The sequence below is a fragment of the Micromys minutus genome (assembly GCF_963924665.1).
Source record: "Micromys minutus genome assembly, chromosome: 3".
Taxonomy (NCBI): domain Eukaryota; kingdom Metazoa; phylum Chordata; class Mammalia; order Rodentia; family Muridae; genus Micromys; species Micromys minutus.
Window position 1 is genome coordinate 64,843,630 of NC_137972.1, and position 21,835 is coordinate 64,865,464.

A 21,835-nucleotide genomic window follows, 5' to 3' on the forward strand; every position below is an offset into this window, starting at 1 on the left:
AGGTGGAATCTCAGGGTTGTTTTGATTTGCATTTCTCTGATGGATAAGGATGTCAAGCACATTCTCAGATGTTTCTAAGCCATTCGATATTTTTCAACTGAGAATGTTTTGTTTAGCTCTGTACCCCATTTTTAATAGGGTTGTTTGATTCTCTGGTGTCTAGCATTTTGAGTTCTTGTATACCTTGGATATTAGGCCTCTGTCTGATGTGGAGTTGGTAAAGAGCTTTTCCCATTCTGTTGGCTGCTGTTTTGTTTTCTTGACAATGTCCTTAGCCTGACAGAAACTTTGCAATCTCATTAAGTCCCATTTGTTAATCTTTGACCTTAGAGCTTGAGCCATTGGTGTTTTGTTCAGAAAATTTCTCCTGTGCCTATGTGTTCTAAGGTTTTCCCTATTTCTCATCTAATATTTTCAGTGTATCTGGTTTAATGTGGAGATCTTTCATCCACTTACACTTGAGTTTTGTACAAGGAGATAAGAAAGGGTCTATTTTCATTCTTTGGCATGCTGAGTGCCAGTTGGACCAGCACCATTTGTTCAATAGGCTGTCCTATTTCCATTGAATGTTTATAGCTCCTTTGTCAAAAATCAGGTCACCATATACCTGAGGGCTCCTTTCTGGATCTTCTATTCTCTTCCATTGATCTGCATGCCTATTTCTTTACCAGTACCATGCAGTTTTCAGCACAATTGCCTGGTAATATAGCTTGAGGTCAGGGATAGTGATTCCCGCAGATGTTTTTTGTTGTTGAGGATGGATTTTGCTGTTCTAGGTCTTTTGTTATTCCAGATGAAATTGCACATTTATCTTTTCTAGTCAATGAAGAACTGGGTTGGAATTTTGATGGGGATTGCATTGAATCTGTAGACTGCTTTTGGTAGGATGGCCATTTTTAAAATGTTGATCTTTCCAATCCATGAGCATGGGAGATTTTCCCATTATATGAGATCTTCCTTGATTTCCTTCTTTAGAGGTTTGAAGTTCCTGTTATACAGGTCCTTCACTTGCTTAGTTAGAGTCACACCAAGGTATTTCAGAGTTTTTGTGACTGTTGTGAAGGGTATCTTTTCCCTAATTTCTTTCCCCATATGATTGTCCTTTGAGTATAGGAAGGCTACTGATTTCTTTGAGTTAATTTTGTATCCAGCCACTAAGCTGAACTTGTTTATCAGCTGTAGGAGTTCTCTGGTGGAATTTTTGGGGTCACTTGAGTACACTATCATGTCATCTGCAAAGACTGATGTTTTAACATCTTCCTTTCGAATTTGTATCCCCTTGATCTCCTTTTGCTGTCTAATATCTCCAGCCAGGATTTCCAGTACTATGTTGAATAGGTACGGGGAGATTGGGCAGCCTTGTCGAGTCCCTGATTTTAGTGAGAGTGCATCAAGTTTCCCGCCGTTAAGTTTGATGTTGGCTGTTGGTTTGCTGTATATTGCTTTTATTATTTTTAGGTATGGATCTTGGATTCCTGGTCTCTCCAGAACTTTTAACATGAAGGGGTGTTCAATTTTGTCAAATGCATTCTCAGCATCTAGTGTGATGACCATGTGATTTTGTTCTTTGAGTTTGTTTATATGTTGGATTACGTTGATTGATTTCCTTATATTAAACTACCTCTGCATCCCAGGGATGAAGCGTACTTGGTCATGGTGAATGATCACTTTGATGTGTTCTTGGATTCGGTTTGCAAGGATTTTATTGATTATTTTTGCATCAATGTTCATAAGTGAGATTGGTCTGAAGTTATCTTTCCTTGTATGGACTTTGTGTGGTTTAGGAATGAGGGTTATTGTAGCCTCAAAAAATGAGTGAGGTAATATTCCATCTGATTTTATCTTGTGGAATAGTTTGGAGAGTATGGGAGTTATGTCCTCACTAAATGTCTGAGAAAATTCTGCACTGAACCCGTCTGGACCTGGGCTTTTTTGGGTTGGGAGGCTTTTGATTTCTTCTTCTATTTCTTTAGGTGTTATGGGATTATATAGATGGTACATTGTCCTAGTTTAATTTTAGGATCTTGTTTCTGTCTAGGAATTCATCCATTTCCTCCAGATTTTCCAATACTGTTGAGTATAGGTTTTGTGATAGGATCTGATGATTTCTTCAATATCCCCAGTTTCAGTTGTTATGTCTCCACTTTCCTTTTTGATTTTGTTAATTTGTATATTCTCTGTTTGCCCTCTAGTTAGTCTGGGTAGGGGTTTATCAATCTTATTGATTTTCTCAAAGTACCAGCTCTTGGTTTTGTAGATTTTTTTCAATGTTTCATTTTGTTTCTATTTGTTCTATTTTTGCCCTAATTCTGATTATTTCTTGCCATCTAGTCTTCTTGGGTGTATCTGCTTCCTTTTGTTCTAGGGCTTTTAGCTGTGCTGTCAACTTGCTGATGTATGCTCTCCCCAGTTTCTTTTCAGAAGCACATATGGCTATGAGTTTTCCTCTCAGTACTGCTTTCATTGCATCCCATAGTTTTGTGTATGTTGTGTTTTAGTTTTCATTGAATTCTAGAAAATCCTTAATTTGTTTATTTCTTCTTTGACTTTGCTATGGTTTAACAGAGCATTGTTTAGTTTCCATGTGTATTTCGGCTTTTTGTTGTCTTTGTTGTTGTTAAAGACCATCCTTAGACCATGGTGATCTGAGAGGATGCATGGGAGTATTTCAATCTTCTTATATCGATTGAGGCTCGTTCTGTGTCCAATTATGTGGCCAATTTTCTAGAAGGGGCCATGGAGTGCTGAGAAGAAGGTGTATTCTTTTACTTTACGATGATATGTTCTGTAGATATCTATTAATACTAGTTGGGTCAAAGTCTCTGCTAGTTTTACAGTGTCCTTGTTCATTTTCTGTTTCCATGATCTGTCCATTGGAGAGAGTGGGGTATTAAAGTCTCCCACTATTATTGTGTGGGGTGAAATGTATTTTTTGAGTTTTAGTAGGGTTTCTTTAATGAATTTTGGGTGCTATTTTTTTTTCAGTATATATGTTAAGGATTGAGAGTTCCTCCTGACAGATTTCCCCGGCTGAGTAAAAAGTGTCCTTCCTTATCTTTTTTGATATCTTTTGGTTGAAAATTTACTTTATTTGTAATTAGAATAGCCACTCCAGCTTGCTTCTTGGGGCTGTTTGCTTGGAAGTTTTTTTCCATCCATTTACTCTCAGATACTGTCTGTCTTTGTCTATGAGATGAGTTTCCTGTATGCAGCAAAACACTGGATTTTGTTTATGTATCCATTCTGATAGCCTATGTCTCTTTATTGGGGAGTTGAGTCCATTTATGTTAATAGATATCAAGGAATAGTTGTTTCTGTTTCCTGCCATTATTGCTTTTGTGGGTTGAGTTGTGTCTGTGTCTTTTTCTTCTTTTGGTTTTCTTGCTTAGGAGTTTTCTTGTTCTTACTCGGATGTAGTTCCTCTCATTTTATTGGGTTTTCCACCTATAATTCGTTGTAGTGCTGGGTTTGTGGTCCGATATTGTGTAAATTTAGATTTGTCTTAAAATATCTTCATCTCTTCATCTATGGTGATTGATAGTTTTGCTGGGTATAGCAGATTGGGCTGGCACTTGTGCTCTCTTAAGGTGTGCATGATGTCTGTCCAGGCTCTTCTAGCTTTCATAGTCATTGTTCAGCATTCGGGTATGATTCTGATTGGTCTGGCTTTATATGTTACCTGACCTTTTTCCTTACTGCTTTTAGTATTCTTTCTTTGCTTTGTGCATTTGGTGTTTTGACTATTATGTGTTGGGAGGTATTTCATTTCTTGTCCAACCTATTTGGAGTTCTGAAGGCTTCTTTTATGCTCGTGGTCATCTCATTTTTAAGGGTAAGGAAGTTTTCTTCTCCAATTTTGTTGAAGATATTTACTGTACCTCTTAGTTGACACTCTTCTCCCTCTTCTATTCCTATTATCCTTAGTTTCGGTCTTCTCATTATGTCCTGGATCTCCTGAACATTTTGGGTTAGGAGCTTTTTTTTTTTTTTTTTTTGCATCTTCTCTGGCTGGTTTTTCTATGTTTACAATGTTGTCTTCTCCCCCTGAGATCCTCTCTTCCATCTCTTGTAGTCTATTGGAAATGCTTGATTTTATGACTCCTGATTTCTTTTATAGGTGCTCTACCTCTAGAGTTATCTCTTTTAGTGTTTTCTTTATTGTGTCAATTTCCATTTTAAATTTCTTCTTCCATTCCTTTATCTCTTTGGTTCTCTTTTCCTCTAGTTCTTTGAGTTCTTTGAATGTTTTTCTTGTTTCCTCTTTAAAAGCTTCTGATTCTTTTTGCTTTTCCTTCCGTTCTTTTTAAGTATCTCTATCACGATCTTGAGGTATGATTTTAGGTCTGAGTCTTCTTTTTCTGGAGTGTTTGGCATTCCAATGTTTGTTGTTATGGGAGAGCTGGGTTCTGGTGTTGCCATGTTGTCTTGGTTTCCTTGGGATATACTCTTTCACTTTCCTCTTGCCATCTTGTTTTCAGTAATATGTTCTTGCCTTTCCCTATGTATCTGGTCTGTGTACCTGGATCTCCACTGGTCCAGATGGCAGATGGTCCGAGTCCTGTTCTACGCCCCAAATTTTCAAGGTAGAAACAGAGGTTCCAATGCTGTGTTCCTGGTCCCTGGATCAGTCAGGGCAGGTGCGCACTTTCTGTGCGCACTCAGCAGTGATCTCTGGTCCCTAGCTGCCCAGATCCCCTCCTCACCAGTCTTTAAACCTTTGGGAACTGCTGGTCCAGGTGGTAGGTGGGCTGATCCCTGTTCTGCGCCCCAAATTCGCTGGATGAAAAAAAGGTTCCAATGCTGCGTTCCTGGTCCCTGGATCAGGCAGGGCAGTGGCTCGCTTTCCGTATGTACTCGGCAGAGATCTCTCTGCTCCCTGGCTGCCCAGATCTCCTCCTTACCCACTTTTAAACCTATGGGAACTGCTGGTCCAGGTGGCAGATGGGCTGAGCCCTGTTCTGAGCCCCAAAGTCGCTGGGTGGAAGCAGAGGTTCCAATGCTGTTTTCCTGGTCCCTGAATCAGGCAAGGCTGGGGTGCACTTTCTGTGTGCACTCAGCAGAGATCTCTCTGCTCCCTAGCTGCCCAGATCTTTTACTCACCACTCATTGAACCTATGGGGACTGCTGGTCCAAGTGGCAGATGGGCTGAGCCCTGTTCTGCCTGTTACCTGAGTTTTAATCTCATCCATTTTGTTTGGTGTTAGGTGGAATCTCATGGTCATTTGATTTGCATTTGAGGAATCACCATCCCTGACTTCAAGCTATACTATAAAGCAATTGTGATTAAAAAAAGTATTCATGGTATTGGTAGAAAGACGGACATGTTGATCAATGGAATAGAATTGAAGATTCAGAAATAAAATCACAAACCTACAGACCTTTAATTTTGCCAAAAATATATGCAGTGGAAAAAACAAAGAATCTTTATTAAATAGGGTTGTTCTAACTGGCAGTTAGTAAAGACAAAAATAAAAATAGTTCCATATTCATCACCTTCCATAAATCTCAAGTCTACATGTATAAATGACATCAACATAAAACCAGAAACATTAAATCTGATAGAATAGAATGTGAAAAAGAACCTTTATCTCATTATCATGGCAACAAATTTCCTAAACATAACTCCTACGGCTCAGGCTCTAAGACTAAGAGCTAATGAATTGGATTTTATGAAACTGAAAGGCTTTCATAAAGCAAAAAACATAGTCAATAGGACATATCAGTAACCCATAGGTTGGGAAACAATGTTTGCTAGTCCCACACCTGATAGAGGGTTAATAACCAAATATATACAAAGAACTCAATAAGCTAGCATCCAAAAAAACCCACAAAATAACCCAATCCAAAAATGGGGTATAAGGAGAAAATTCACAACAGGGAAATCTTGAATATCAGAGAATACTTGATTATTTTTAATGAATAGAAACAATGGGAGTATTTGAATATTTCTACTCATAAAACTAGACAACATTTTTCAGACAAGTCAAAGAGAAAATACAAAATAAAACAGACTATACATCTTACAAAACAGAGACTCATTTGGAAAAAACCATCATTTATTTCTGTTTGATCAGTGAGCTCAATTCAGTTGAAAGACAATTAAATATATTTTATTGAAAAATAAAAATATATGAGTGGAAGAAGGTTCTAAGTTCTATTTAGTAAGATCAGCAAAGATTTTTTTTAAAAATGAATATTTTCTAGAGCATGATATTTCTGATAAATATTACAAACTTCAAACTGAAAAGTCAAATCTTACAGAAATTAGTAAACTTGGCAGAAAAATGTGCATTTCCAAATTAATCATTGGATCATAAGCTGAAGGTGATATTTTTGAAATATACAGAATTTTGACATATTTCAAAATTAATTTGTGCTACATACAAGTTTTTCCTAACTATACATATATTTCTAAATACAACTGAATCATTCTTTGTTACATTAGTTATATGTTTTTAGAAAAGATCATTTTGTTATAGGAAAATAAATAGATGCGCTGCTCTTCTTTGAGCATCACAACTTCTCCAACTCTCAATATTTTATAGCTGTCTGTAGTTCTCTATGCACCTTGTTGCCTACTGATATCTTGCTTTTCCACATAGTAAGTGCTGTTGTTCTCATTTAGCTCATGTTCTTTCCTATACCCCACAAACATACTAGGTATACTTTGTAATTTATTTCATTATTAAATTTATATATTACAATCCAGTAATTATGCCCTCACCATTCTCATCCCACTTAGGCCAGACAAAGCAGTCCTCTGATATAGATTTTCAGCAGCCATATTTCAGGCTGTGTATTCTGCATCATTGGTGCTTCATTATCTCAGAAATTCCAGGGATCAAAGTTCGTTGAGACAGTTAGTCATTTTATGGGGTTACCCTCATCTCAATTTTGTTCTAACCTTCACTAAATCAATGATAAAGAACTCAGACTTTAGTCCTATGTTTGGGTGTAGTTTGGATGTCTGTCTCATTCAGCTGATGGTTGGTCCCCCATGAGAAGAGCTATGCCAGACTCTTGTTTCCATGCTCTGTACATTGGTGAGTACGGGGTGCTGAAATATCACACTATTCTTCTATGAAATTCAATATGTGTTTGAATTTTAGTAGTCTCTTTTATAAATGTTGCATTGCATTATGTCATAGATGTTCAGAATTGAGACTTTATCTTGGTGAATTTTTCTTTTGATGGAATATGTAGTATCTTTTTTGGTCTTTTATAGAAACTTTTGGTGAAATGCCTATTTTATTGGATATTCAAATTGTTACTTCAGCTTGTCTCTTGATACCATTTGCTTGGAAATTTTTTTCCAGCCTTTTATTTTTAGGTAATGTTTGCCTTTCTCACTGAGGTGAGTTTCCTATACGCAGCAAAATGCTGGATTCTGTTTATTGATCCAGTGTGTTCACCTGTCTTTTTATTGGGAATGAGATCATTGATGTTGAGAGATATTAAGGCCAAAAATTTTGGGTTCCTGTTATTTTCATTGTTAGAGGTGGAATTATTTTTGTGTGTTTTGCTTCTTTTAGGTTTGCTGTGAGAAGATTAATTTTGTGCTTTTGGGGGTGTGTGTGTGTAGTTTCCCTCCTCTGTTAGGTGTTTCCTTCTATTATTCTCTATAAGAATGGATTAGTGCAAATATATTGTTTAACTTTGATTTTGTCATGAAATAGCTTAGTTTTTTTATCCAGTGTAACGTACAGTTTTATTGGGTACAATAGCCTGGCTTGTAATTTTTTCTTATTTTTAGGGTCTATGAGACATCTGCTCAAGATCATCTGGCTTTTAGAGTCTCTGTTTAGAAGTCCAGTATAGTTCTGATAGGTCTACCTTTATATGTTACTTGGCATTTTTACAGCTTTTAAAATTCATTCTTTCTCCTGTGCATTTGGTGTTTGATTATTATGTGAAAGGAGGATTTTCTTTTTTCATCCATATTGTTTGATGTTCTGTAGGATTCCTGTATGCCTGTAGTCATCTCTTTAATTTCAAGAGAGGCTTTGCTACAATTTTTTGAGATGTTTACTGACCCTTTGAGTTCAGAATCTTGACTCTGTCCTATACCTATTATTCTTAGGTTTGGTTTATTTTTTATGTCCTGGATTTCTTGAATGCTTTGAGTTAGGAATACTTGCTTTTTATATTTTCTTTAATTGTTGTGTCAATGTCTTCTGTGGTATGTTTTAAACCTGAGATTCCCTCTTCTACCTCTTCTATTCTGCTAGTTGTTCTTTCAACTTGGTCTTAAGCTCTCTTCCCTAGGTTTTGCAACTCCAAAGGAGTCTCTCTTTGCATTTCCCTTAATATTTCTATTTCCATTTTTAGATTCCTGGGGATTTTATTTAATTGCTTTACATGTTTTATTGTGTTTTCTTTAAGAGATCAATGTGCTTCTTCTTGAGAGCTTCTAATTTTTAACCATGTTCTCTTGTATCTTTTTGAAAAAGCCATTTATATCTTTCTTAAAGTTATATATCATCTTCATAAGATTGGAATTTTTATCTGAAACTATATTTTTGGTGTAATGAGTTATACAGTGTTTGTTGCAGTTGGATGACTGGGTTCTGAAGATGCCAACTATCAGTAATTTCTGTTGCTTATGGTCATGAGCTTATCTCTCACCATCTGTTTATATTTAATGTTAACTCATCTTGCTGTATCTAACTTGAACTTGTTCCTCCTGTGAGCCTTAGTTTCTGTGATTCTGATTGTGTCAGACTGTCAGTCCGACTGTCTCTGTAACCTTGTGATCTTGTAATCCTGAGATCTGGGTATATCAGAGATTCCAGGACTCCTTCCTCTCTGTGTGGGCAGAGTGGATGGAGAGTCAGAACTCAGTTCAAATACAATTCACAGTAGAACACTTGGAAAGAACATGTGCCTCTGTCTGGGCAGGGATTCCTGTGTCTCCTGTTTCCCTGGGGTCTCAGTTATGCCAGGAGTTATGTCATGGGTTGGGGCCTATCCTAAGATTTTTGATGTCAAAATGCCTTTGAGTATTGCTGTAATAGGTGAAAAGCAGAGCCCAGAGTCTGCTTCTTGGCACAATTGCAACCAAAAGGAACATGGGCCTCTATCTGAGTAGGGCTTTGTGTGTCACTGGGGTCCTAGAAAGTTCCTGTTATATCAGATATTGAAGTGTGGGTTGAGGTCCTGAGTGTGTCAGGTGTCCTGGGAGTCCAGATTCATCTGTATTATGGCAGACTGCAAACCTTTTAGTTGTATAATGCCACATGTATCAATTTTTGATCCTAGGGACAAAAATTGTCCCTGATGTTATGTTCAGGAAAAATTTCCTTGAGCTAATGGTGTATTTTTCATCTTCTCTTCCCTTGTCTTCTCTTCTCTTCTCTTATTTCTCTTATCTCCTCTCCTCTCCTCTCTTCTCTTCAATTCAGTATATATGTTTATATGTTGAGGTACTTGATCCAAGTGGATTTGAGCTATTACAATGTGATAAATATAAATCTATTTTCATTTTTCTACATATGAATGCCAGTTTGACCAACACCATTCATTGGAGATGCTTTCTTTCTTCCAGGGATCTGAGTAGTACTGGTGTATGCTGCCTGGTTTGTGGCTCAGTGTCCAATGGATTTCAGGGATCTGGGTTACTTGAGGCTGTTGTTCTTTCTATGGGGTCACTCTTCTTCTCAACTTCTAGTCTTTCCCTAATTTAGCCACAGGCATGCCTATCTTCAGTACATTGTTTGGGTGTAAGCATCTGGATGACTCGGTAAGCTGCTTGATAGATCTCTCTGACGGAAGTTATAGTAGGCTCATGTCTGTAAACACACTACAATATCAGGGAAAGTGTCAGGCTTTGGAGCCTCCCCTTGAGATGAATTCCAATTTGGGGCAGTAACTGAACAGCCTTTTCCTCAGTCTTTTTTTTTCCATTTTTGTCCCTGCAGATCTTTCAGACCAGAAACATTCTGTATCAGAAGTTTAAACTATGGAAACCACATTCTTCCGTTTGATGCACTATCTATCTACTGGTGGTGGACTCTAAATTACTCTCTCCACTGTTGGGCATTACATATAGGGTTGCTTATTTTGAGTCCTGAGAGTTTCTTACCTCCAATTCTCTGGTACACTCAAGAGGGTCCCCAAATTCCCACCTTCCAAGGTTATGTTTTATTCATTCTGCTGGCCCTCAGGGCTTTATTCATGTTATTGCCAATACTTGAATAAGTTCTCCTGTTCTTTTTTTTCTCTCCTCTCCAACTCAGGCACTTTTCTTCTTCTGCCTCTCAATTTCTATGATTGCTTTCATCTTTCTCCCAAGTTGGATTGAAACAACCTCATTTGGTTCCTTAAGATTATTAAGCTTCTTGCATTATAGAGACTTTATCCTGTGTATTCTCTACATTTTTTAATAATATTTAATTCTTGGCTAATATCAGCGACTACATAACTTTTATGTCCTTTGGAGCTGAGTTTGCTCACTCTCGTGCTTTAAGGTAAAATATTACATATAACAATAATGAGTATATATATAGTAACTACTATAAGTTTCAATGTGTCTCTATTTATTTCCTGATTCACTGTCCTGTTTATTAGTGAGAGTGGAGTTTTGAAGTCTCTCAGTATTACTCTGTAATGTTTAATGTATGTTTTTTTTTTCTCTTGAGTAAAGTTTCTGTTATGCATGTGGGTAGCCTTGCAGTTGTAGCATAAATATTCATAATTAAGACATTTTAGTGAAAGTTTCATTTGCTAAATATTAAATTACTTTCTAGTTTTTTTATATCATTTAGGTTGAAAGTCTGTATTATTGGACATTATAATGGCAAATCTTACTTGTTTCTTGAGAAAATTTGCTTAGAAAAAGTTCTTTTAGCCTTTGACTCTAAGATAGAGGCTGTCTTTGTTATTGATGTGTGTTTCTTTTGCTAAATTCTGCTTCTGTATCTAGTATGTTAGTTTATTTTTAATTGTAAAATTGATTCCATTGAGGGTGAGAGATATTAAAGACAGATAATTGTTAGTCCCTTTTTTGTTTGTTGTTGGAGGTGGTTTTATGTGTGAATGTGATACTCCCATTTTTGGGAGAAGATTAATATCTTCTTTTATTTTTCTTCTAGATAGTTCTTCTTGTCTTCAACCTTTTCTCATGGAATCATCAATAGAACTGGACTATTAGATATTGTTTAAGTTTGGTTTTGACTTGGAATAATTTGGTTTATTTTTTTGTTTTTTTTTTTTGGTTTTTGTTTTTACAATATTACAGAAATTTATTAAGCATGATCAAATATCCTTAGATTACTCAGACAACAAATTATTGTTTCGGAAAAGGTTATAAATCCTAGGCTTTTCTTTCCTACCACTTTATTTTTTAAACAATAGAGAGATAGATATACAAATTGTTAAAGGCGTTTTGGCATTACATTATATGAATACTTTTGTCAGTACTTAGTTCTTTTAAATGTTTAATAGCATGCAATGAAATCCCACTAGTTACCATAAGCATGAAGTATATGTAGGACAGAACATAACATGGAAACAGATTTCTTGTTCAGTATAGATTAAGCATAATGATTTGCAAACACCAAAAATTGCTACAAAGCTATTATGGTAGCTATTGGATTATTAATGATTTGATGTCCAGGTGTACCACAGTCTGAGAGAGTGCTATACATTTATTTTTTCCCTAAAAAGGACGGAAGCTTTCTCTCTCTCTCTCTCTTTTTTTTTTTTTTTTTTTGGCCTTTGTGTGTGTGTGTGTGTGTGTGTGTGTGTGTGTGTGTGTGTGTGTGTGTGTGTTTTTTTTTTTTGAGCTTCATATAGTCTGTGAGTAGTTTCTGGGGTATTCAGAGCTTTTGGGGGTTAGTATCCAATTATCAGTAACCACATAGTATGTCTGTTCTATTGTGACTGGGTTATCTCATTCAGGATGATATTCTCCAGATACAGCCATTTTATTAAGAATTTCATAAAGACATTGTTTCTGATAGCTGAGTAGTAAGTATTACATTGTGTAAATATACCACAATTTTTGTATTCATTCTTCTAATGAAGGACATCTGGGTTCTTTCCAGCTTCTAGCTATTGTAAATAGGGCTTCTATGAACATTGTGGTGCATGTGTCTATGTTGTATGTTGGACCTCTGGGGTTTAAGCCCAGATGTGGAATAACTGGCTTCAGGTAGTACTATGTCCAATTTTTTGAGGAACAAGAAGAATGATTTCCAGAGTGGATGTACCAGTTTACAACCCCACCAATATTGAAGAAGTGTTCCTCTTTCTCCACATCCTTGCCAGCATCTGCTGTCATCTGAGTTTTTTATCTTAGCCATTTTGACTGCTGTGAGCTGGAATCAATAGGTTGTTTGGATTTGCATTTCCCAGATGACCAAGAATGTAGAGTACATCCTTAGATGCTTCTCAGCCATTCAACAATCCTCAATTGAGAAGTTTTTGTTTACCTCTGTAAACGATTTTTAATAGGATTGTTTGATTCCCTCATGTCTAATTTCTTGCTTTCTTTCAATACCTTGGATATTAGGCCTCTATCAGATGTGGGGTTGGTAAAGATCTTTCTCCAATCTGTTGGCTGACATTTTGTTACCTTAGGCTTACTGAAACGTTGCAATCTTATTAAGTCCCATTTGTTGATATTTCACTTTAGAGCATGAGCTATTGGTGTTCTGTTCAGGAAATTTTCTCCTGCGCCTATGTGCTCTAAGGATTTCCCTACTTTCTCATCTAATAGTTTCAGTGCATCTGGTTTAATGTGGAGATTTTTGATCCACTTACACTTGAGCTTTGTACAAGAAGATAAGAAAGGGTCTATTCTCATTATTTTGTATGCTGAGTGCCAGTTGGACCAGCACCATTTGTTGAATAGGCTGTCCTTTTTCCTTTAAATGTTTATGGCTCCTTTGTCAAAAATCAAGAGACCACATATGTGAGGGCTCATTTATGGATCTTTTATTCTATTCCATTGATCAACATGCCTATCTCTGTACCAGTACCATGGAGTTTTTAGCACAATTGTCTTGTAATAAAGATTGAGTTCAGGGATAGTGATTCCTGCAGATATTTTCTTGTTGTTGTTGATGGATTTTGCCATTCTGTCTTTTGTTATTCCAAATGAAATTACACATTACTCTTTCCAATTCTATGAAGAATTGAATTTGTATTTTGATGGGGATTGCACTGAATCTGTAGATTGCTTTTGGTAAGATGGCCATTTTTAAAAAGTTGATCCTTCCAATCCGTGAGCATGGGAGATCTTTCCATTTTCTGAGGTCTTCCTCCATTTCCTTCTTTAGATATTTGAATTTCTTGTCATACAGGTCCATCACTTGCTAAGTTAGAATCACCCCAAAGTATTTCTTATTGTTTGTAACTATTGTGAAAAGTATATTTTCCCTAATTACTTTCTCTGCATGTTTGTCCTTTAAGTAAAATAAGGCTACTGATTTTTTGAGTTAAACTTATATCTAGCTAATTTGGTGAACTTGTTTATCAGCTGTACAAATTCTGTGGTGAAATTTTTGGGTCACTTGTTTACAATATCATGTCATCTACAAACAGTGATGTTTTTACTTCTTCCTTTCCAATTTGTATCCCTTTGATTTCCTTTTGCTGTCTAATTGTTCCAGCCAGGACTTCCAGTACTATCTTGACTAGGTAGGGAACAGTGGGTAGGCTTGTCGAGTCCCTGATTTTAGTGGGATTGATTCAAGATTTCCACAGTTAAGTTTGATGTTTTCTATTGGTTTGCTGTATATTGCTTTTATATGGTCCTTGGATTCCTGTTCTTCCCAAGACTTTTAACATGAAGGAGTGTTGAATTTTGTCAAATGCTTTCTCAGCTTCTAGTGAGATGACCATGTATTTTTTTTCCTTTGAGTTTGTTTATATGTTGGATTACGTTGATATATTTCCATAAATTAAACCATCCCTGCATCCCAGGCTTGAAGCCTACTTGATCATGGTGAATGATCCTGGATTAAGTTTGCAAGGATTTTATTGAGTATTTTTCATCAATTTTAATAAGTGAGATTGGTCTGAAGTTCTCTTTTCTTGTAGCGTCTTTGTGTGGGTCATTTTGGCCTGAAAAATGAGTCAGGTAGAGTTTCATCTTATCCTATTTTGTGGAATAGTTTAGAGAGTATTGGTATTAGGTCATCAAAAAATGTCTGATAAAATTCTTCACTGAACACATCTAGACCTGGGCTTTTTTTTTTTTTTTGTGAGTCTTTTAATTACTGCTTCTATTTCTTTAGGTGTTATGGGATTATTTAGATGGATTACCTTATCTTGGTTTAACTTTAGTATCTAGTACCTGTCTAGGAATTCACTCACATCCCTCAGATTTTCCAGCTTTGTTGAGTATAGGCTTTTGTAGTAGAATCTGATGTTTTCTTGAATTTCCTCCATTTCAGTATTATGTCTCCTCTTTCATTTCTGATTCTTTTAATTTGGATGCTCTGTCTTTGCCATCGTGTTCTAAGGTTTTCCCTAATTACTAATCTAATTGTTTCAATGTACCTGGTTTAATGTGGAGATCTTTGATCCTTTTGTTCTTGAGCTTTGTACAAGGAGATAACAAAGGGTCTGTTTTCATTTTTCTGCATGCTGAGTGCCAGTTGGACCAACACCATTTGTTGAAGAGTTTGTTGTTTTTGAATTGAATTTTTATGGCCCCTTTGTCAAAAATCAACTGACCATATATGTGAGGGCTCATTTCTGGATCTTCTAATCTATTCCATTGATCCATGTACCTTTTTTCTACCAGTACCATGCAGTTTTCAGTACAATTGCCTTGTAATATAGCTTGAGGTCAGGGATAGTGATTCCCGCAGAGGTTTTCTTGTTGTTGACTATGGATTTCACTATTCTAGATCTTCTGTTATTCCAGATGAAATTGCACATTGCTCTTTCAAACTCTATGAAGAATTGGGTTGGAATTTTGATGGGTATTGCATTGAATCTGTAGATTTCATTTGGTAATATGGCGATTTTTACATTGTTGATCCTTATAATCCATAAGCATAGGAGATCTTTGCATTTTCTGAGATCTTCCTAGATTTCCTTCTTTACAGGTTTGAAGTTCTTGTCATACAGGTCTTTCACTTACTTAGTTAGAGTCACACCAAATCATTTCATATTTTTGTGACTATTGTGAAGGGTATCTTTTCCCTCATTTCTTTCTCCACAAGTTTTTCCTTTGAGTAGAGTAAGGCTACTGATTTGTTTCAGTTAATTTTATATCCAGCCACTATGCTGAACTTGTTTATCAGCTGTAGAAGTTCTCTGGTGGAATTTTTGAGGTCACTTAAGTGCACTATTATGTCATCTGCAAATAGTGTTGTTTTTATTTCTTCATTTCCAATTTGTATTCCTTTGATTTCCTTTTGCTGTCTAATTGCTCCAGTCAGGACTTCTAGTACTATGTTGAATAGGTAGGGAAAAAGTGAGGAGCCTTGTCGAGTCCCTGATTTTAGTGGGATTGATCCAAGTTTCCCACCGTTAAGTTTGATGTTGGCTGTTGGTTTGCTTTCTATTGCTTTTATTATGTTATGTATGGGCCTTGGATTCCTGTTATTTTCAAATCTTTTAACATGAAGGGGTGTTGAATTTTGTCAACTGCTTTCTCAGTATCTAGTGAGATGACTGTGTGGGTTTTTTTCTTTGAGTTTGTTTATATGGTGGATTACATTGATGGATTTCCATATATCAAACCATCTCTTCATCCCAGGGATGAAGCCTAGTTGATCATGGTGAATGATTGTTTTGATGTATTCTTGGATTCGGTATTTTTCATCAATGTTCATTAGTGAGTTTGGTCTAAAGTTCTCTTTCCTTTTAGGGTCATTTTGAGGTACAGGAACGAGGATTATTGTGGCCTTGAAAAATCAGTTAGGTTGTATTTTATCTGCCTCTATTTTGTGGAATAGTTTGGAGAGCATTGGTGTTAGGTCATCAATAAATGTCTGATAGAATTCTGCACTGAATCCATCTGGACCTGGGCGTTTTTTTGGTTGGGAGGCTTTTGATGACTCCTATTTCTTTAGGTGTTTGGGATTATTTAGATGGTTTACCTGGTCCTAATTTAACTTTAGTATCTGGTATCTGTCTAGGAATTCATCCATTTCCTCTAGATTTTCCAGCTTTGTTGAGTATAGGATTTTATAGTAGGATATGATGATTTCTTGAATTTTCTCAGTTTCAGTTATTATGTATCCACTTTCATTTCGGATTTTGTTAATTTGCATACTCTGCCCTTGCCCTCTAGTTAGTCTGGCTTTGTTGTTATTAAATACCAGCCTTAGACCATGGTTATCTGAAAGTATCCATGGAAGTATTTCAATCTTCTTGTATCTATTGAGTCTTCTTTTATGACCAATTATTTGGTCAGTTTTCGAGAAGGTACCATGAGGTCCTGAGAAGAAGTTTTATTATTTTTTTAAGAATATGTTCTGCAGGTATCTATTAATTCCAGTTGGTTCATAACCTCCATTTGTTTTACTGTGTCCTTGTTCAGTTTCTTTTTCCATGATCTGTCCAATGGTGAGAGTGGGGTATTGAGGTCTCCCACTATTATTGTGTGGGGTGCAATGTACTTTTTGAGCTTTAGTAGGGGTTCTTTTATGAATATTGGTGCTTTTGTATTTGGACCATATATGTTTAGGTTTGAGAATTCCTCCTGAAAAATTGCTCTTGAAATGTGTAAAAAGTGTTGTTCCTTTTATTTTTTGATAACTTTTGGTTGCAAATCTACTTTATTTGATATTAGAATGGCCACTCCAGTTTGCTTCTTGGGACTGTTTTCTTGGAAGGTTTTTTTTTCCCCAATCTTTTACTCTGATATAGTGTGTCTTTGTCTCTGAGATGAGTTTCCTGTGTGCATCAAAATGCTGGATTTTGTTTATGTATCCAGTCTGATAGCCTATATCTATTTTGGAGAATTGAGTCCATTTATGTTAACTGATATCCAGTTATAGTGGTTGCTGTTTCCTGGTCTTTTTTCTTTTAGAGGTAGAATTGTGCTTGTGTGTCTTTCTTCTTCTCGATTTCTTTGAGTGTTTTTCTTGTTTCCTCTTTATAAGCTTCTAATTCTTTATGTTTTTCCTCCCATTCTTGTTTAAGCTTATATATCATCATCTTGAGGTGTGATTTCTGGTGTGAGTCTTCTTTTTCTGGAGTGTTTAGCATTGTGCTGTTTGCTGTGATGGGAGTCCTTGTTTTGGTGTTGCCAGGTTGTCTTGGTTTCCTGGGGTATGTTCTTTCGCTTTCCTCTTGCCATCTTGTTTTCTGTGTTTATATGTAGTCTTGTTGTCAGTGATTGGTTCTCGCCTCTCCCTTGTACCTGGCCTGTGTCCCTGGATCTCTGCTGTACCTGGTGGCAGATGGCCTGAGTGTCTGTTCAGGACTGTGTCCCTGGATCTCCACTGTTCCTTGTGGCAGATGGCCTGAGAGACTGTTCTGCCCCCATGGACAGCCAGCTGGAAACACACAATCCTGAAGCAGAGTTTTTGCTCCTCTGAACCAGTTGGGGGGGCACACTTTCTGCACGCTCAGTAGAGACCTCTTTCCTCCCTGGCTACTTATATTGCCTTCTCATTAGGCCTATGTCCCTGAATCTCTGCTGTTCCTTTCTGTTCCCCGGATACTCAGCTACTTGGAGCACCATCTCACTAGGCCTGTGGTCCTGGATCTCCGCTGTGCCTGGTGGCAGATGTCCTGAGCGCCTGTTCTGCATGCACATGCTGCCGGCAGGCCTGTGTCCCTCCTGTTTGTTGTTTCTTTGGATGTTGTGTCAATATCTTCTAATGTATCTTCTATGCCTTAGGTTCTCTCTTTTATGTCTTATATTCTGTTGATGATGCTTGGATCTGTAACTCTTGACCTTTTTTCTAAGTTATATTTTCAGGAGTGGCCTCTATTTGTAATTTTTTTATTGATTGTACTTCAGCTTTTATATCTTGGATCACTTTGTTAAACGCATTTACCCATTTTATATTTTTCCTGTGTTTCTGTGAGGGATTTGGGGGGGGGGGCAGTGGTCTGTTTTACCTGTGTTTTCTATCTTTTTACCTGTGTTTTCCTGTATCTCTTTCAGTGAGTTATTTATGTCTTTCTTAAAGGTCCTTATTATCTTCCTGAATTTCATGTCAGCTTCATGCTTTTAATTGGTGGTACTCAGGGCTTGATCTGGTGGGAAAGCTCAGTTATGATGGTTGCAAAGTATATTTGCTTCTGCTGCTTATTGTTTTGTGCTTGCCTCTCACTCTCTGGATATCTCTGGTGTGAGCTGCCCTGGTTTTCTCTGTCTGGAGCTCTACTCCTATTTCCCTGGCTACAGCAGTTCTCTCTGGAGACCTGCAAACTGCAGGGTATTAACAATGGCAGAACAGAAAATAATCTCCAGTACAGGTGCACACTAAAATGTAGATTGAGCTCTGATTGAGGGTAGGGATCCTGTGTCTGCTAAGCACACTGGGACTCCTGGATGCTGTAGTTATTTTGTTAGATGTCCAAACTGTTTCTTTGGCTGTAGCAGATATCCTGCTGTGATCTGCAGTCTGCGCAGTGTTAACAGAATGAGCAGACACTTTGAGTTGCCCCAGCTCAGATGTAGACTAGAAGGTAGATAGCATTTGAAGGAGCAAAGAGGTCCTGAGTCTATTAGGTCCCTTGCAGCCCGAACTCTGAAATTTTAACAACTATGGTCTTCTCTATTGACATATGTCTCTTTCATAGATAATTTTGCAATATGAATGGTGAGGTATTTAGAAAATGATTAAGCAAAGTGTTTGCTTCAGGTTATTTTCAAAGATGTGGAGTGTTGGATATTTTATGTCTAAGGAACCACTTTAGACAATATGTAGGACCAAACATTTTGTTGATAAATAGACCACAAGATTCAAAGAAACAGCTCCTTCTAAGTTCTTGCTCTAAACTATATACAAAATTATGAATGAGAAAATTTTATTTCTGTGAATAATCAATCTAAGGTATATTATTGTTATGACCTGAATATTATGTGAGTTTGTTTTGCTTTTTAAAAATGTCATACACAGCTTGAGTACATATTGTAACTATTAACAAACCTTGAGTAAAAGGATAATCATTGGACATTGGGATCACATCCTATCAGCTTCCACCTTTAAATTTTAATAAGTATATCTAATTTTGTTTTGATTTCTAATGCATTGTGTGTCCTATAAGTAATCAGAAAAATTAAATTTCATATACTTCCCTTTATATACTAGACATGGATCAATGTGTAAAGTGTCCAGAAGATGAGTATGCCAACACAGATCAAACACACTGCCTCAAAAAAGCTGTGACCTTTCTTGATTATGTAGATCCTTTGGGAATGGCTCTGGCTGTCTTGGCTCTCTTCTTCTCTCTTCTAACATCTGTAGTACTCTGTGTCTTCTTGAAACACCAAGACAGTCCTATAGTCAAGGCCAATAACCAAATACTCAGCTATGTCCTACTCATCTCCCTCATATTTTGTTTTATCTGTCCCATGCTCTACATTGGTCATCCCAGTATGGTCCGATGCATCCTGCAGCAGACCACATTTGCCATTGGCTTCACTGTGGCTGCCTCAAGTGTCTTGGCCAAGACAATTACTGTAGTATTGGCATTCAAGATCACTGTTCCAGGAAGAAGGCTGAGGGGGCTGCTTGTGTCAGGGGCTCCTAACTACATCATTCTCATATGCACCACAATCCAACTGATAATCTGCGGAATTTGGCTGAGAACTTCACCTCCCTTTGTTGATACTGATGTACAAATGGTATATGACCATATCATCATTGTTTGCAACAAAGGTTCAGTGATTGCCTTCTACTGTGCTCTGGGATACATGGGCTTTATTGCTCTAGCAAGTTTCACTGTAGCTTTCCTGGCCAGAAATCTGCCTGACACATTCAATGAAGCCAAACTATTAACATTCAGTATGCTGGTATTCTGCAGTGTCTGGATCACTTTCCTCCCTGTCTACCACAGCTCCAAGGGCAAGGCTATGGTCACTGTGGAGAGCTTCTGCATCTTAGCCTCGAGTGCAGGACTGCTTCTTTGCATCTTTGTACCAAAGTGCTACATTATTTTGTTAAGACCAGAGATGAATTCAGTTCAAAAGCTCAGTAAAACACTTGCAAAAGCTGAAAATATTGAAATTTAGCTGCTTATGTAGTATATCAAACATATCTCTATCAATACTGATCAAATATCATGTCAAATATGAGGTCTATACCATGAAAAATGTAGAAGATGACTCTAATAGAAAAGTTATAACATACAAACCTTGAACCTAGTTGATTGGATCCAACTATGAGATAAGGCAGTTTTATTTCTTGAACAGTACCCATTTTTATTAGTGAAATATATGGTTCTCTAATGCTAGTTATAGTTTATTAATGAATTGTCTTTAATATGAATATTGTATTTGTATTTATAAATTGTTTTTTCCTAGACAGATTACCAAGACATATTTTATAATAATATTGCATTTCAAAAAATTATTGCCACATGGATGCTGTATAAATAGCATAAAGAGCAACTCCTTATATTAATTTTGATCTGCAAAGATTTTACAAAACATCATGAAATAAATATTTATCTGATATAATGTCTTAGTACTTGGATTATAATAATATCAATTTTATAACAATAAATTCAAGAGAATCCTGTGTCTTCTCTGAAACACAGGCTTCTCTCAAACTTAGTCACAAAGTTTGATTTTTTTTAAATATTTTTTTACAGTCCAGTTGTTGTCCCCACCATTTCATCCTCTGACTCTGTCTCATCTCGTTCCCCCTCTGCTGTCTTTACTAATATGACCACAACAATTACTCAACGCACTTAACTTCACCATGTTCCTGAGCTTCTAAAGTTTCTCAAGAGTAATGTGCAACTTCTGTCACTGAGGCCAGACAAGGCAGTCCTCAGATGTATATAAGTCCAGGTGGAGGCTCCAACAAGCTCAAGTATGCAGTCTGGTGGGTGACTCACTGTCTGAGAGATCATAGAATTTCAATTTTGTTGATATTGCTAGTCTTCCTATGATGTTGCCCTCTGGCTCAGCATCTTCCAGCCTTTCCCTAATACAAACACTGGTGTTCCCAGCTTCTTTCATTAGTTAAGTGTAAATATCTGCATCTGACTTTTTCAGTTGCTTGTTGAACCTCTAGGAAGACAGTAATGCTTGGCTCCAGTTTCTAAGCAAACCAGAGCATAAGTAACACTGTCAGGCTTTGGAGACTCCCCTTGACATGGAAACCAAGTTTGGTTGTTAATGGACCTCCATTCCCTTAGTCTCTTCTCCATTTCTGTCCCTGACATTTTTTTAGACAGATAGAATGTGGAGTTAGAGGTTTTGATTGTGGGATGGCAACAAAATCTTTCTCTTTGGTGCCCACTTTTTCTACTGGGTATGGAGTTTACGAGTTGCCGCTCTCCATGGTAGTGCATTTCAGCTAAAGATGCAATCCTGAGTACTGAATGACACTTTTTTAATATTTAAAGATTTTATTTTATACATAAATGACATGAAAATAAACACCCGTCCTTAAGTTCCCAAGATGAACTAAAGTGTTCCTTATCCATCTATGATATAGTTAATATCTCAGGAGCCAAACCAGGTTGAACCACAGCCAAATGGACTAAGGAAGTTGACAGACTAAAGAGATAGAATGAAAATTTTGACTGACAAGCTCTTACCACCCAGGTTTTTCAGATATTCTATAGGGTACTCCAGATCATACATTCTGAGGTTCCCTGCTTGCATTGATTCTATTGGCCCTCATGCCTTTATTCTTGCCCCTTCCCAATACTTAATCATGTTTTTCACCTTCCCCTAATA

The 21,835-nt window shown here is 36.9% G+C and overlaps 1 protein-coding gene across 1 annotated transcript in view; it reads left to right on the forward strand.

Moving 5' to 3' along the window:
* Window positions 1–20,155, forward strand: part of LOC308418935 (vomeronasal type-2 receptor 116-like) — a gene marked incomplete at both ends in the record, with an annotated part of 34,377 nt that extends 14,222 nt beyond the window's left edge. Inside the window, one exon of the mRNA XM_080914449.1 lies at window positions 19,233–20,155. Coding sequence (XP_080770575.1) covers window positions 19,233–20,155 — 923 coding nt within the window. The remainder of the gene's footprint in view (window positions 1–19,232) is intronic.
* Window positions 20,156–21,835: the final 1,680 nt, after the last annotated feature.